Source organism: Sphaeramia orbicularis, chromosome 4, assembly GCF_902148855.1.
Source record: "Sphaeramia orbicularis chromosome 4, fSphaOr1.1, whole genome shotgun sequence".
Classification (NCBI taxonomy): Eukaryota; Metazoa; Chordata; class Actinopteri; order Kurtiformes; family Apogonidae; genus Sphaeramia; species Sphaeramia orbicularis.
The window spans coordinates 57,776,282-57,790,525 of record NC_043960.1 but is presented as its reverse complement, the minus strand read 5'-3'; the positions used below and the strand labels follow the sequence as shown (position 1 = coordinate 57,790,525).

The 14,244-nt window shown below is 42.6% G+C and overlaps 1 protein-coding gene across 2 annotated transcripts; it reads right to left on the bottom strand.

The window, feature by feature from the left end:
- Positions 1-174: 174 nt before the first annotated feature.
- LOC115418549 (aldo-keto reductase family 1 member A1-B-like) lies at positions 175-13,006 on the bottom strand. Of its 2 annotated transcripts, none has more exons than XM_030133059.1 (9): positions 12,755-13,006; positions 11,160-11,251; positions 10,861-10,980; positions 7,769-7,920; positions 4,567-4,762; positions 2,192-2,391; positions 1,895-1,967; positions 1,726-1,812; positions 175-424 (listed from the first exon to the last, which is right to left on the bottom strand). In XM_030133059.1, exons 2-9 carry the CDS (start codon positions 11,238-11,240, stop codon positions 359-361), a joined length of 975 nt encoding a protein of 324 aa, XP_029988919.1. In that variant the 5' UTR covers positions 11,241-11,251; positions 12,755-13,006; the 3' UTR covers positions 175-358. The 2 variants fall into 2 exon arrangements, with proteins under 2 accessions (XP_029988919.1, XP_029988918.1); XM_030133058.1 differs by having other exon boundaries at positions 176-424; positions 11,160-11,258; positions 12,761-13,006.
- Between the last annotated feature and the right edge of the window lie 1,238 nt (positions 13,007-14,244).

Below are 14,244 nucleotides of genomic sequence, written 5' to 3'. Positions count from 1 at the left end.
TCCTGGATTTGTGTCATTCAGAAAACACTGAAGTGTGTATGACGTGTTCTGTAGAATTTAAATAAACCGTCTTTTAATGAGGACTGTGGGGAGTTCAACAGCAGAGACAACACATCCTCTAAATGTCCCCAAAGGACAGGGTGTAACAAGGACATGTGTAACGGTCAAACACTACACACACGGAATAGGCAGGAGCAAAAGCTTTATTTAGAAAAACATGGAAGGAGTAAAGCAGTTTAATGGCCATCCCATAATTCCTGTCTTCATCATTAATGCAGACACATTCCAACAGCTTCATCCAACGATGTCTGATCTGATGTCCATGACGTAAAAGGCACAAACCAGGTGTGGGGGGGGTTCAGTAGGGCAGGTTGAATGGGTAGAGGGGATGTCCTGCATCCCTGGGAACACGCTGTCCATCCACCTGCAACATCCAGACACTTCCATGAACCCACATCCAGAACATCCAGACACTTCCATGAACCCACATCCAGAACATCCAGACACTTCCATGAACCCACATCCAGAACATCCAGACACTTCCAAGCCTTTTATTAGTTTCTCAAATATTATTGTTAATATTTCATAAGATCAGTGAAAAGCAGATTTTTTAAACCGCTGTGGCCTCGCTGATGGTTTGGACGGGGTGAAGGTTCAGCTGATAAAGGGGGTCATGTGGTTCTGATTTGAACTATATTAATCAGAATCCGAAATCCTTTATTAATCTTTGGGGGGAAATGTGTGTGTTCCAGTTGGTCCAACACAGTTAAAGTACAGAAAGAAAGGAACTGAAGAGCAAAGAAAAGGAAGAAAAAAAAGAGAAATAAATAAACAATAAACAATGCCATGGAGTTCTGTACTAGAAATGTACAAGGGGGTTCCAGTACTCCTGTTAGAATATGTCATTCTATTGAAAATATAACAGTGTTAAAATGAAAATAGAACAGAGTTAAAATGACACTGGTTATAGAGCTGAAAACTCTAATCCTGAATGGACTAAACGGAGGGAGGGGGTGTAGAGTTACAGGTGGACGAAGTCTGGGTGGAACTGGTTCAACACAGAAGGTTTTAGAAAACCAACCAATTAACTGTTACCGTTCTGCCAGACTGACCCCCCCCCCAAAAAAAAATCAAAGTGTTTGTTTCTTTGGTTCTTGTTCTGTGACTTTACTGCCTGTGTCTCAGTCTGGATCATAAACTGGTTCTGGTTCCATCTGACCCTGTACAGACACTGAACATAGTTACGACTGAACATTTACTGGACAGTGTCAGATCCAGGAGGGTTTAGGACAGTGTTCTTCAAGCTTGGGGTCGGGACCCCACGTAGGGTCGCCTGGAATTCAAATGGGGTCACCTGAAATTTCTAGTACTTGATAAAAATTTTAAAAATTAAAACTTCCTTATAAAAATGTACTTTATATAGCCTAAATGTCCTCTAAAATTAACATTTATTTGCAACATATTATAGCAAACTATTACAAGATCAAAAACAAATTAATTTTAGCAAAAAAAAAAAAAAGTCTGTTTTGAATGTCTGGGGTCACCAGAAATTTGTGATGTTAAAATGGGGTCATGAGCCAAAAAAGGTTGGGAACCACTGGTTTAGGAGGTTCTTCATTTTAGAACTGAAATCTGAACACATGTTGTGTTGCATTCCATTGGATGTTCCTTCTGTCAGGACAAACGAGTGTCTTCTGTAAAGGTGGAACATCATCACCCACTTACTTCAATCATTGGTACAATGTAACGCCAGCCTTTGTTCAACGCTGAAATCGTCTGCATCTCCTCCGCTTCCAGGGTGAAGTCGAACACCTGACAACGAAGACATTCAACCACGTCAACCATTAAAAAACACCGTCCATCATCATTTTTCATCAAGTCCATTTTTGTCCACCTGAATATTCTCTTGGATGCGGGACTCCGTTACGCTCTTGGGGATGGTTACCACGCCTCGCTGTGTCTGCCACCTGCAGACCCAGGTTTAGGGTTAGAGGGCAGCTTCAGACCACATAAGACCACATCAGGCTGAGATCATGGGCTTTTAACATCAAAAACATCTGACTTAGACACCACCCCTGTAATGAAAACCAGTCTGTTCTAAAGACGTGATGAGTGACACACTGGTGTTCGGTCCAAATATAGACACTTGTGTAAACTGGGGAACACACTTAGGCCTGATCAATAAACGCACCTCAGGATAATCTGAGCCGGAGACTTGTTGTACTTCTGCGCCAGAGCAGCGATCACAGGCTCGTCCAGGACCACGGGTTCATCAGGCTGTTTCCAGGCTCGGTCCGGTGACCCCAGGGGGCTGTAGGCCGTCAGAACCAGGCCCCGGTCCCTACAGTGGCCCAGCAGGTCCTCCTGGGACAAGTAGGGGTGACTCTCCACCTGTGCAAACACAGCCACAGCAGTGGAGCTTCAGAAGGGTCAGGGCATGAGGCATGATGAACACCAAGAAGGTTCTAAAGACCCACCACAGCACCATGAAGCACATGGACTAAAGGATGAAAGGGTCCAACAAAACTGGATGGACTTATCTACAAACCAGGCTTAGGCTGTCAGGGGCTGACAGTAAGTGTATAGCCCCCCAATCCCCCCAGTCCTCTTCTATATAATAAAGTAAAGAAACCAGTGTAAAACAGACACCAACTGCGTTTAGATGATCCACATCTGAACCTGGTTGGGCTAATATTAATATTAATAATGTCCAAAAAATAGGACCAAGGCTCCTGGAGTCCAACAGCATATTTAAAGACATTCATTAAGATTCATGTGACCTTTCATGGTCACTCAAGGTCAAAGGTCATGACACCAAATCAAAGCCCATATGTGACTTCCTATCTATTACTAATAATTATATGAATATGTTCAACTGTTTTCCAGTTATAACACTTTGAAATGTGTCCAGTTACAAACCAATGAGGATTTAGAAAATTAAAAAATTCAGTCAAAAATCAATATTTCCCAATTCTTTGAACAAACTTGGTAGACCTTACCCCAAAGATGTTCCACAACAAATATCAAGTCATTCTGACGGTTTAGGAGAAGAAGATTCTAGAACAGGGGTCGGCCCCGGGGTTCCCTTTGGTCTTGATTAAAAAAAAACAAACATGAAAATGAATAATGGTTATTTCCTAATTTAATTTTTATGTATATATTATTTTTATTTATTTTGTTGCACAGTTATCTTGGAGTTCGAGGTGATACTTTAATAATGAATTTTTTAAAAAGTTTTTGTAATTTGTCAACTGAAATATGCGTCACATCCACATCTACAGCCCTATAACCTGCTGACAGCTTCTTGAGTGTGTGACCGCTGGAGTAAAAGAACTAGGAATAAATCCAAAAAAAGAAAACCCTCAGAAGAACATAGTTTAATTCTGTCTGGACAGATTAATTTGCCTTCATCGCCTGTGATGCAGGCTTACTTGTGTGCTTGATAAGTGACAAAAAATTAAACAATATAACGTTGAAAGACATTTTCAAAACAAACACTCAGCATTTGTTGAAAAGTATTGAACTGAAGATGAGCGACAGCTGTTTGGAAAGTAAAGCAGAGCAAACATACTCTGATGAAGAGGATGACATCTGCAAAGTCAACCACAGCTGCTAGTTTAGTGGAGATCGTAAGGAGGGGGAAGAGTTCGCAGACGGAGAATACACGAAAGAGTCGTTCATAAAAATATCAGCATCTATTCTCTGACTTCAAAAACAAATAGGAAATTGTTCAGAAATTTAGAGAAATGCCTCTGTCTGCAAAGACCGTTAAGGACAGGACAAACAGATGGAAACGATACTGAACAGACAGAACATCAATATGAACCACATTTGATCTGAATCAGCTGATTATTGATGATTTATGTCCAAAAAACTACTACTACTACTACTACTACTACTACTACTGTTCAACTACAGTGCCTGTAAGGTGGTTAATTTGTGTGTATGTGTGCAAGAAGTCCTCTGGAGGTCCTATGGAGAACATACATTACACAAGGAATGTATGAAATAATGAGTTCCAGATGTGTGGACTCTTTGGATCACAAGGCTTAGTGGGGCCAAAACAGTGGAACTATAAAAGGAGACAACAAAGAAAGCTGGAGTTGAGACTCTTTGTGTATGCGTGCTGGCTCGGTGGTCTCCCAGATCGGAATTAATAAATGTATCAATGGAAGATTAAGAAGTATCAGTGTCCTGATTCATCACAAAAGAAAAATACCCTATCAGCGCCTCCATGTGGATGACTGATGATACTGACTGAAGCTCAAATCCATTGGGTTCTTCCACTAGGGGTCCACTATGGTGGCTATCAAGGAGAAGAAATCCAACCAAATCTGTCTGACACCAAGGAGATCCAACAGCAGATCCAGTGGATCCAACAGCAGTGTTTGGGGTAAAACCATTATATCCCTGAAACTCCATTTCAAGGTTATAATAATTAAAAATAGTCCTGGATGTGTTGATGTGTTTGTCTGATCATCCATGAACAAACTCCTGCTGACAGTGTTTGGTTAGGGGTAGGGTACCTGAGGGGTTAGGGTTAGGGTTCTCCTGGAGTCGTGGTACCTGAAGGACAGCTGGTTTGATGGTGGCGACAGACAGGATGTCGTCGATCTGCTGACTGTTGAAGTTGGACAGGCCAATGGCTCGGACCAGACCCTTTCCCACCAGCTTCTCCATGGCACCCCAGGTCTCCTTGTAATGGGTGTCGTCGTACAGAATGGTACCGTCCTCCTTTCTGGGGAAATTCACATCTCCACGTCTGGAGAATCAAACAAAGGAGCCACATTTACAGAATACTTGAAGAGAGGACAGAACAAAGTGCAAAAGCAGGTTCAGAGGCGGGACATGAGGAACAGACCGAGCCAGAACCTGCCTTTTACCGTCCAATACAGACGGAACAAGGTCGACTTTAGATTCACATTACATTTACACTTGTGCATTTGACAGACGCTTTTCTCCAAAGCGACTTACAGGGAAAACCAATCAAGTCAATCAATCAATCAAATTTTATTTATATAGTGCCAAATCATAACAAAAGTTATCTCATGACACTTTACATATAGAGTTGGTCAAAACCAGACTCTAAGCCAATTTACAGAAACCCAACAGAATTAGAGGAGGACAGAACTGGAAAACAGGATTCAGAATTCAATCACATTTAGATTTATTTCTATTACCCGCTCACAACACCCACAAATACAATACATATGCCCCGAGACACTAAGAAGGAAAACGTCCCTTTAAGAGTCAGGGTCAGGGTCAGGGTCAGGGTTAAGGTCAGATAGGAGTAGGCTGTCTTCCATGATGACGCAGGTTCGTACACTGCATCTCCACCCACTTCCCCCAGTTGTTTAGTGTTCCACAGCAGGTTCAGATCCAGAGGTTAGTGGAGAACCTGGACCTCTACTGGACACAGACGGTGTTGCATTCACATGATCACATCCTTTGGACATTTGTTAAAACACAATGACGTTAACATGAAACCAAGGCATGAGTTTACAAAACACATGATCCAGCAAAAGTTCCACCAGTCAGGACAGAAGTGATCAAAGAGATGAGTCAAAAAAAGAATGACGTTTAAAACCCAAACTACACAGACCTACAGAAACAGAAGAGTCATAAACTAGAGCATAAATACATGTGCATCTGCTCCGACTGCAGCAGGAGCTGAGCTGGTTTGGTACCACTGCACCTTCAAACCCAGACGACAAACCTCCACCCTGAGGGGAGACACTGACAGCGGCAGTACCAACTGTATCTACCCATATGTATCTGCCTGTCTGTCTGTACCCGTCTGCCTGTACCCGTCTGTCTGTACCCGTCTGTATCTACCCGTCTGTCTGTACCCGTCTGCCTGTACCCATCTGTCTGTACCCGTCTGTCTGTACCTGTCTGTATCTACCCATATGTATCTACCCGTCTGTCTGTACCCGTCTGCCTGTACCCGTCTGCCTGTACCCGTCTGCCTGTACCCGTCTGATATCTTAGTTTTTCATCTGTTCCGTTGCAGATGTGCTTCGTCACACACTGAACAGAATCACCAGTTACTGGACTGTAGCTGATCTCACCATCCTGGAACAGACCCACACTGAGCCTGTTTCCATCCACATTCATACTCCCATCAGTATCAGCAGTTATTCGGCTACTCCAGTGATCATGTAAACACGATAATCTGATCAGATTTATCCAATAACAGTAGTTATCTGATTATGACAAATCAGATTAACACACCTAGACTTCCCCCCAGTACTCCCATGTCTTCACGCATGTACAGTGTTTCCCCTACAATTGTATTAGGGGGGTGCCCCGCACCCTCAATGTCACCTCCTGTCCCCCCAAGACTGTAGACCACCCCGGTGGCTCACAGCCAGGTGCAGCCCCAGAGACTTCCAAGTAAGTCTCTCCATCAGTTACATCTCTCTCTCTCTGTCTCTCTCTCACATCTAACCGCAGAATTAAAGTGAGAATGCAACGCCACTCGCTGAGTCGGGTGTAACTGACGCCGCTGACATCCACGGGTTCTCAAGGCAGACTCAAGGCGGACCCAAAATGGAGCACACTTTGACTATGTAAGACTTTGTAGGAGCCTTTAGCGTCTAAACGTAGCCTTAGTCAAGTCACCAGCTAACTATCCAGCTGCTAAATAACAATAATAATAATGATAAATTAATTAATTAATGCTATATAAATAAAGAAGAACATAAAAGGTTTGAAAATAAATAAAGAATTATACCGACTGAAAAGCACCTTATTATTATTCAGGGATGCACCAATTCCGATACCAGTATCGGGCATGGGCTCCGATACTCAGTGTCTGTACTTGTACTTGTACTCATAAAAGTAATCCGATACAACGGCACCGGTACCACTTACGGCTGCGTGACATTCCCAGTTCAGTGCAGCAGGTACGCAGCAGTGGAAGAATGTGTGTGGAGTGTGAAGAGTGTGGAGATTTTTCTAAATAAATGATGGTGATAAAAGTAACGCTGACTGCAAGTATCGTTAAAGACACAGACGTATACGGACGCAGCGTTCTGTCCGTCCTCTGCGTACATTCCATCTGTTTTCCAGGTGATGGCGGATGAGTACCCAGACAGAGAATACCAGCGGAACCGTGGAGGTAGAGGATCTGTTCAAAGAACCACTGTGTGAGTTAGAGAAAAACTACTGACACATTTAGGACAGCTACCCAGGGCTGGGCCCGTTTCAGTCCAACTTATAATACTATGGAGGTACGGAGCGGTGCGGACCGCCGCTAGAGGAAGTGGAAACAAAACTTATCGCTCATTTATCTGTTCTCTACCTCCTGAAACTTCGCTTTTAAACCTTACCAGTGAAAACGCTGCAATATTAGTATCCACACTAGTGTTACCTCTGTCGTCTACTTTCTTCTTCTTCTCATTAAACTTTCCTCTCCTTCGTGGTATTTGTCCAGTATGGTTAATTCAGAGCGGCGCCCCCTGGTGGATTGATTGACAAACGCTCGTTCCAACACATTAAATGTCAGTAGCAGCACTTTGTTCCAGTCAGACTAATGACAACGACAATAAAGCACATTTACAAAAGGAACTAAGAACTGGAATGGGATTATTAAGTACTCATATCAGTTGTCGGTATCGGCAAGTACTCAAATGTAAGTACTTGTACTCAGTCTGGAAAAAAGTGGTATGGGTGCATCCTTATTATTATTATTATAACAGAATGAACAAAATGAACTATGTATGCTCACCAAAAGGTTCCTACATGTGGTACAGGTGGAGCTCACCTGAAGGCGTAGGGCCAGTGGATGAGGTATAGGTCCAGGTAGTCCACCTTCAGGTCTCTCAGGGTCTTCAGCAGAGTGGGCTCCACATCTTCTGGGTGGTGTCGGCTGTTCCACAGCTTGGATGTGATGAACACATCTTCTCGTCTCAGGATCTGATGCAAAACCAACACAAACCTGATGAGTCCAACCTTTTGAACTTTGGGAGGGTTTTTTGGGTTCTGACTTAGAGGAACATGTGGTGGGTTGTTTTCAGCTGAGGTTAGAACCTCGATAGATGGATCTGAGTTTGTCCTAACACATAAAACCACAGCATTCAACCAGGCTGTCCTTGGTGGTCCACGTACAGTACAGGCCAAAAGTTTGGACACACCTTCTCATTCTTCGCATTTTCTTTATTTTCATGACTATTTTCATTGTAGATTCTCACTGAAGGCATCAAAACTATGAATGAACACATGTGGAATTATGTACTTAACAAAAAAGTGTGAAATAACTGAAAACATCTCTTATATTCTAGTTTCTTCAAAGTAGCCACCCTTAGCTCTGATGACTGCCTTGCACACCCTTGGCATTCTCTTGATGAGCTTCCAGAGGTAGTCACCTGAAATGGTTTCCACTTCATAGCTGTGCCTTGTCAGGGTTACTTAGTGGAATTTCTTGCCTTATTGATGGGGTTGGGACCATCAGTTGTGTTGTGCAGAAGTCAGGTTGATGCACAGCTGACAGCCCTACTGGACAACTGTTAGAATGCATATTATGGCGAGAACCAATCAGCTAAGTAAAGACAAACGAGTGGCCATCATTACTTTAAGAAATGAAGGTCAGTCAGTCTAGAAAATTTCAAAAACTTTGAATGTGTCCCCAAGTGCAGTCGCAAAAACCATCAAGCGCTCCAACGAAACTGGCTCACATGAGGACCACCCCAGGAAAGGAAGACCAAGAGTCACCTCTGATGCTGAAGATAAGTTCATCTGAGTCACCAGCCTCAGAAATCGCAAATTAACAGCAGCTCAGATTAGAGACCAGATGAATACCACACAGAGCTCTAGCAGCAGACACATCTCTACAACAACTGTTAAGAGGAGACTGTGTGAATCAGGCCTTCATGGTCAAACAGCTGCTAGGAAACCACTGCTCAGGAGAGGCAACAAACACAAGAGATTTATTTGGGCCAAGAAACCCAAGGAATGGACATTAGACCAGTGGAAATCTGTGCTTTGGTCTGATGAGTCCAAATTTCAGATCTTTGGATCCAACCGCCGTGTCTTTGTGCGACGCAGAAAAGGTAAACGGATGGATGCTACATGCCTGGTTCCCACCGTGAAGCATGGAGGGGGAGGTGTGATGGTGTGGGGGTGCTTTGCTGGTGACGCTGTTGGGGATTTATTCAAGATTGAAGGCAACCTGAATCAGCATGGCTACCACAGCATCCTGAAGTGACATGCCATTCCATCCGGTTTGCGTTTAGTTGGACCATCATTTATGTTTCAACAGGACAATGACCCCAAACACACCTCCAGGCTGTGTGAGGGATATTTGACCAAGAAGGAGAGTGATGGAGTGCTGCGCCAGATGACCTGGCCTCCACAGTCACCGGACCTGAACCCAATCGAGATGGTTTGGTTGAGCTGGACCGCAGAGTGAAGGCAAAAGGACCAACAAGTGCTAAGCATCTGTGGGAACTTCTTCAAGACTGTTAGGAAACCATTTCAGGTGACTACCTCTGGAAGCTCATCAAGAGAATGCCAAGAGTGTGCAAAGCAGTCATCAGAGCTAAGGGTGGCTACTTTGAAGAAACTAGAATATAAGAGATGTTTTCAGTTATTTCACACTTTTTTGTTAAGTACATAATTCCACATGTGTTCATTCATAGTTTTGATGCCTTCAGTGAGAATCTACAATGTAAATAGTCATGAAAATAAAGAAAATGCAAAGAATGAGAAGGTGTGTCCAAACTTTTGGCCTGTACTGTAGGTCGGTCAGATATTAAAGGTCCAACAGAAGGACTGGATCTGGAACACTAACCACTCATCACAGAAGAAACTGAACAAATGTGTAACGGATAGAGTTTCAGGTCATCAAGTTGCTATGGCAACACAGTAGTTTATTAATCTGATCATTATATTTAGGATTTTTTGGGTTAATTTTATTTTGCACATCATTACTGAAATATCTAATTTGTTGTAACTGAAGTTGTTTTATTAAGTCAAATAAGTATTTTGCATTAACTAAGTTCGACCTGGTCAAAGTTCATGTATTGTCATGTGACCCTCAACACGGAGGCGAAGGACAATGTGGGAGGAAAGGACAGATCTGGCGGGTCCAAACAGAGAACATTACACCCAGTCCCATTTTCTGTTGGTTATCCAGGTGAACACGGTAATAACGAATTTTAATTTATGTTAATAGAAAACTATTGTTGTGTAAGAGTGATGTTTAAGTAAAACCTTGTCTAATTTTCTGTTTGTATTTAGTTTTCATGGCGTACCATCGCACTATCTTCTGTGAAGAATAAACTTGCTGTGGACATCAGTACGAAGCATTCAATAACCAGCAGTTATAAAATGTTTGGTCTAAAGGATATCTGATCCACAGGCAGGTTTATCCTTGGACTCAGACTAAGCCTGAGTCTGCAGAGCTCTGGGTCTGGGTCTGGGTTAGTGACGGACACCAAACACAAGAACCATCAAGGATTAAAGTCAACGAGGCATTCATTTCCTCACAAACCAACGTGAACTCAAACACAAAGGGTTCAATTCCCTTTGTGTGTCAGAGGAAAACCATCTACAACAGTTCAATAATTCAACAGTTCAACTACAACAGAGGACCAGCTACAATACGAAAGGAGTTCTGTTTAAGTTTATGGGTTCTGATGATTCTGGGTGTTTTTGCCATGGTGTCGACTTTGGAATCGAGAATTGTGTACTTCTAGTGGTATTGGTATCAACTACTGAATTTTTGGTACGGTGACATCCCTAATACACACACACACACACACACACACACACTTCAGCAGACAGATGTTAAATGTGTGCTGTTCTTAGATGTTCTGATAGTGGACTGATGTCCAGGTGTCTTTAAGTGTCTTTGACCTTGTCGTGACCCAGTGTCTCCTCTAGGGCGTCTCCGATCTCAGCCTCATTACCGTAGACGGCGGCGCAGTCAATGTGGCGGTACCCAGACTGGAAGGCCCAGAGAACCGCCTGTTTGACCTGGAACACACAAACAAAACCAGCATCAACTAATGGATTATATTATATACATATATGGAACCAATGTACGAAAGGTTAAAGGTCTGGAGCAGCCCAAACATGTGAGGGACAGATGACCGTTAACTGACCAGTGGGTCCAAATGACCATTAACTGACCAGTGGGTCCAGATGACCATTACCTGTCCAGGCTGACTCTTCCACGTGCCCAGGCCCAGCAGGGGCATCTTCCTCCCTGTGTTTAGAACCGCAAAGTAATTCATGTCTCTGAGGAGGAGCGCCTGAAAAAGGAAAAGACAGGGTTGGACCAGTGACAGCATCCAAGAACATCCCATAAACACAGAACCCTGATTTACACCAGTAGAAGACAACAGTAGAAGTCAGTTTATACAGACACTGGAATGGTAGAGCAAATGGAACGAATGGATCCGTCTGGTGTGGATCCGTCTGGTGTGGATCCGTCTGGTGTGGATCCGTCTGGTACCAGTGTGCGTTTGTGACCCTGTTGCTGCTGATCAGTGCTTATTGTTCAGTTTGTCTGAGGTTTGATGGACAGGAGTGGATTCATCTGAACCTTCATCAGAGTCACACTGATCCCAGACAATAAGGACATGGACGTTTTGATCAACTAGATTCTCATTCTGGCTAAATTCCATAAACACCAATGAAAACAAAAAAACAAAACCCAGATCCGATGTTTTTCATATTGAGTTTCTTCATTTCTTCAAACCCTGAATCTGTTCAAAACGACAAATACCTACAAACATTAATATTATTGACAAACAGGACCCAAAAGAAGACCCAAACTTGTTTAAGTGTAGTTCTGTTAGGAAACAGTTTGTTGTTGGTTTGTATGTTTTTGTTTGTTTATTTTTGGGTTTCGTTTGTTTATTTTTGGGGTTCTGTTTATTTATTTTGGGGGGTTTGTTTGTTTTTCGTATGTTTTTGTTTGTTTGTTTTGGGGGGTTGTTTGATTATTTGGGGTTTTGTTTGTTTATTTGGGGGTTGCTTGTATGTTTTTGTTTGCTTTGTTTGTTTTTGGGGTTTGTATGCTTTTGTTTGTTTTTGGAGTTTTGTTTGTTTGTTTATTTTGGGGTTGCATGTTTTGTTTGCTTTGTTTATTTGTTTGTTTGTTTTTTGGGTTTTGTTTTTGTTTATTTTTAGGGGTTTGTTTGTATGTTTTTGTTTGCTTTGTTTGTTTGTTTTTGGGGTTTTGTTTTTGTTTATATGTTTTTGTTTGCTTTGTTTGTTTCCCTCCTGTGCCCTTAGCACCTCTTCCTGTTCTGATGTGTAAGAATTTATGCCATAAATGTTTTGTTCATTAAACTAAATGAATTAAAAAATAAAAATCGGCATCTGTCTACGTCATCACCGTCAGCTGATTTCCTGAGAACATCACGCGCATCAATAGCCACACCTCTCCTGGTTTTTTCAACTTAAATGTTTTAAATCGATTTGCGCGTTTAAAACCACGAAATATTGAGCGTAAAATGAACCTGATGACTGTTTTTGAGCACTGATGTGAGCAAAGATAAGGATTTAAAACCGGTGTGGGTCACAGTCTGGTTCTGGATCCCAAAAACACCGACTCAAAGCGAACAAACGGTCTTTAATCGACTCACACACACCGGGTTAGGGTTCGGCTTAGACTGGGGTTCGGGTTCTCCCTGGTCCCCCGTCCAGCTACATGGACTACATGAACCGGTTCTCTGGGTCTGTACAAAACCACACAAACCAAACCGGTTCAGGACAAAAACCCGCTCAGATCCCCTCATGAACTTACCCAGGATTCCACAGGGTTTTCAAAGACAACCTCTTAATGCCCTTCTTGGCGTCTCCGTCCAGTTTAAGGTAAATCTGGACCGAATGGGACTTGTGTTTGTCCTGCTGATGTTCGAAAACACCACACTTTACTGACGTTTCCGTTTCCGGGATGACGACCCCTCCTTTTCCGGTCACGTCCAAAGACTAACTAAAGATGAGAGATTTCTACTCCAGGTGTAAATGCGTAACGGCCCCGGGGACGGAGCACGAGCCCGTTCAAAGAGTAAACATATAATAAACACATTCACCTCAACATGTCCACACCACCAGGACAGATGTGTCCAATGTCCAGATGGTGAACATACAGAATGAGCCTGAAGTCCCCCCCCCATTGTAACTGACTGTTCTTCTGTTATGACATATTTGATTCACCATAACAGCAGCACTGAGTCCCAGAGCTGGGACTTGTGGCTCTTTGAAGGGAGTCGTTCAATCAGGAGCCGTTCACTGAAAAGAGCCGTTCAAAGGACTGACTGTTTTACGTTTTTTGCATTATTTTGAAACGCCAATGTTTTAATGACTAAATAGGCTACACGTGATGATTGACATTACATTTTAAAGTGTTTAACTGGCGCGGCAGTAAATATTATCTTACCGTAAAAAAGAATGGTTAGTTCAAATGTGTGAGCGAAATACATGACATGAGTTTTCAAATGACAGTGCAAATTATTCACTGACCCAGACTTGAAAGATATATATTTTTTTGCAAATATTACAAGTGTCATGCCCATCTTTTCTTTCTGAACAGTGCATCCAAATCCTCCTCCTTTTTCTTTGGCTCATTACTCACAGGTGCTCACTCACTCACTCTCAAACTTTTCTCTGGTTTTGACCAGTCTTCCAGCTCCTCCTCCAGTATGCTCACCTCACGCTTCAAACTGTTGGTTTTTTTTGCTAACTTCTTGCCATGAGACATGCACAGTGCACAAGCACTCTTTTTTTTCTGCTCGAACATTCTCCTCCTGCCCAATGCCTCCCCACTGACACTAAATTGACAGGCAATCGGACACTCCCTCCTTAAAAAATAAAATAATAAAAAAAAATGAACGGCTCTTTACAAAGACTTGGTTCCCATCGTTCATTTCAAAGAGCCGTTCAAAAGATTTGATTCGTTCGTGAACTAATTCATATTGTTTGGTCCAATTCCATGTCCGTAAATGCAGAGTGTTGAAGATGAGTGGACCTGAGAACATCTGGAACTGACTTTAGGACACAAAGGGTTAGTTTAAGAAATGTGTCACCTCTGTGGGAGGAGCTTTGGCTGGAGTTAAGATTAAAAATATAGAAAAAACCACGTCACACAGTTAGAATTACAGACACTGTCAAACACTGAAACTAAAATTCAAGCACTTTTCAGACCTTGAAAACACAACATTGAAATTCAACTATTTTCAAGGGTTTCAAGGACCCGTCTGAACCCTGAGTGAAGGTTCCATCTGTCGC

Bases quoted from the DNA above. Each gene is read 5' to 3' on its own strand.
- LOC115418549 (XM_030133059.1), bottom strand. From the start codon at position 11,240: ATGAATTACTTTGCGGTTCTAAACACAGGGAGGAAGATGCCCCTGCTG. The intron at 7,921-10,860 runs GTCAAAGACACT...GTTTTGCATCAG, and splicing joins AGACACTGGGTCACGACAAG to ATCCTGAGACGAGAAGATGT. The intron at 4,763-7,768 runs GTGAGCTCCACC...TTGATTCTCCAG, and splicing joins CACTGGCCCTACGCCTTCAG to ACGTGGAGATGTGAATTTCC.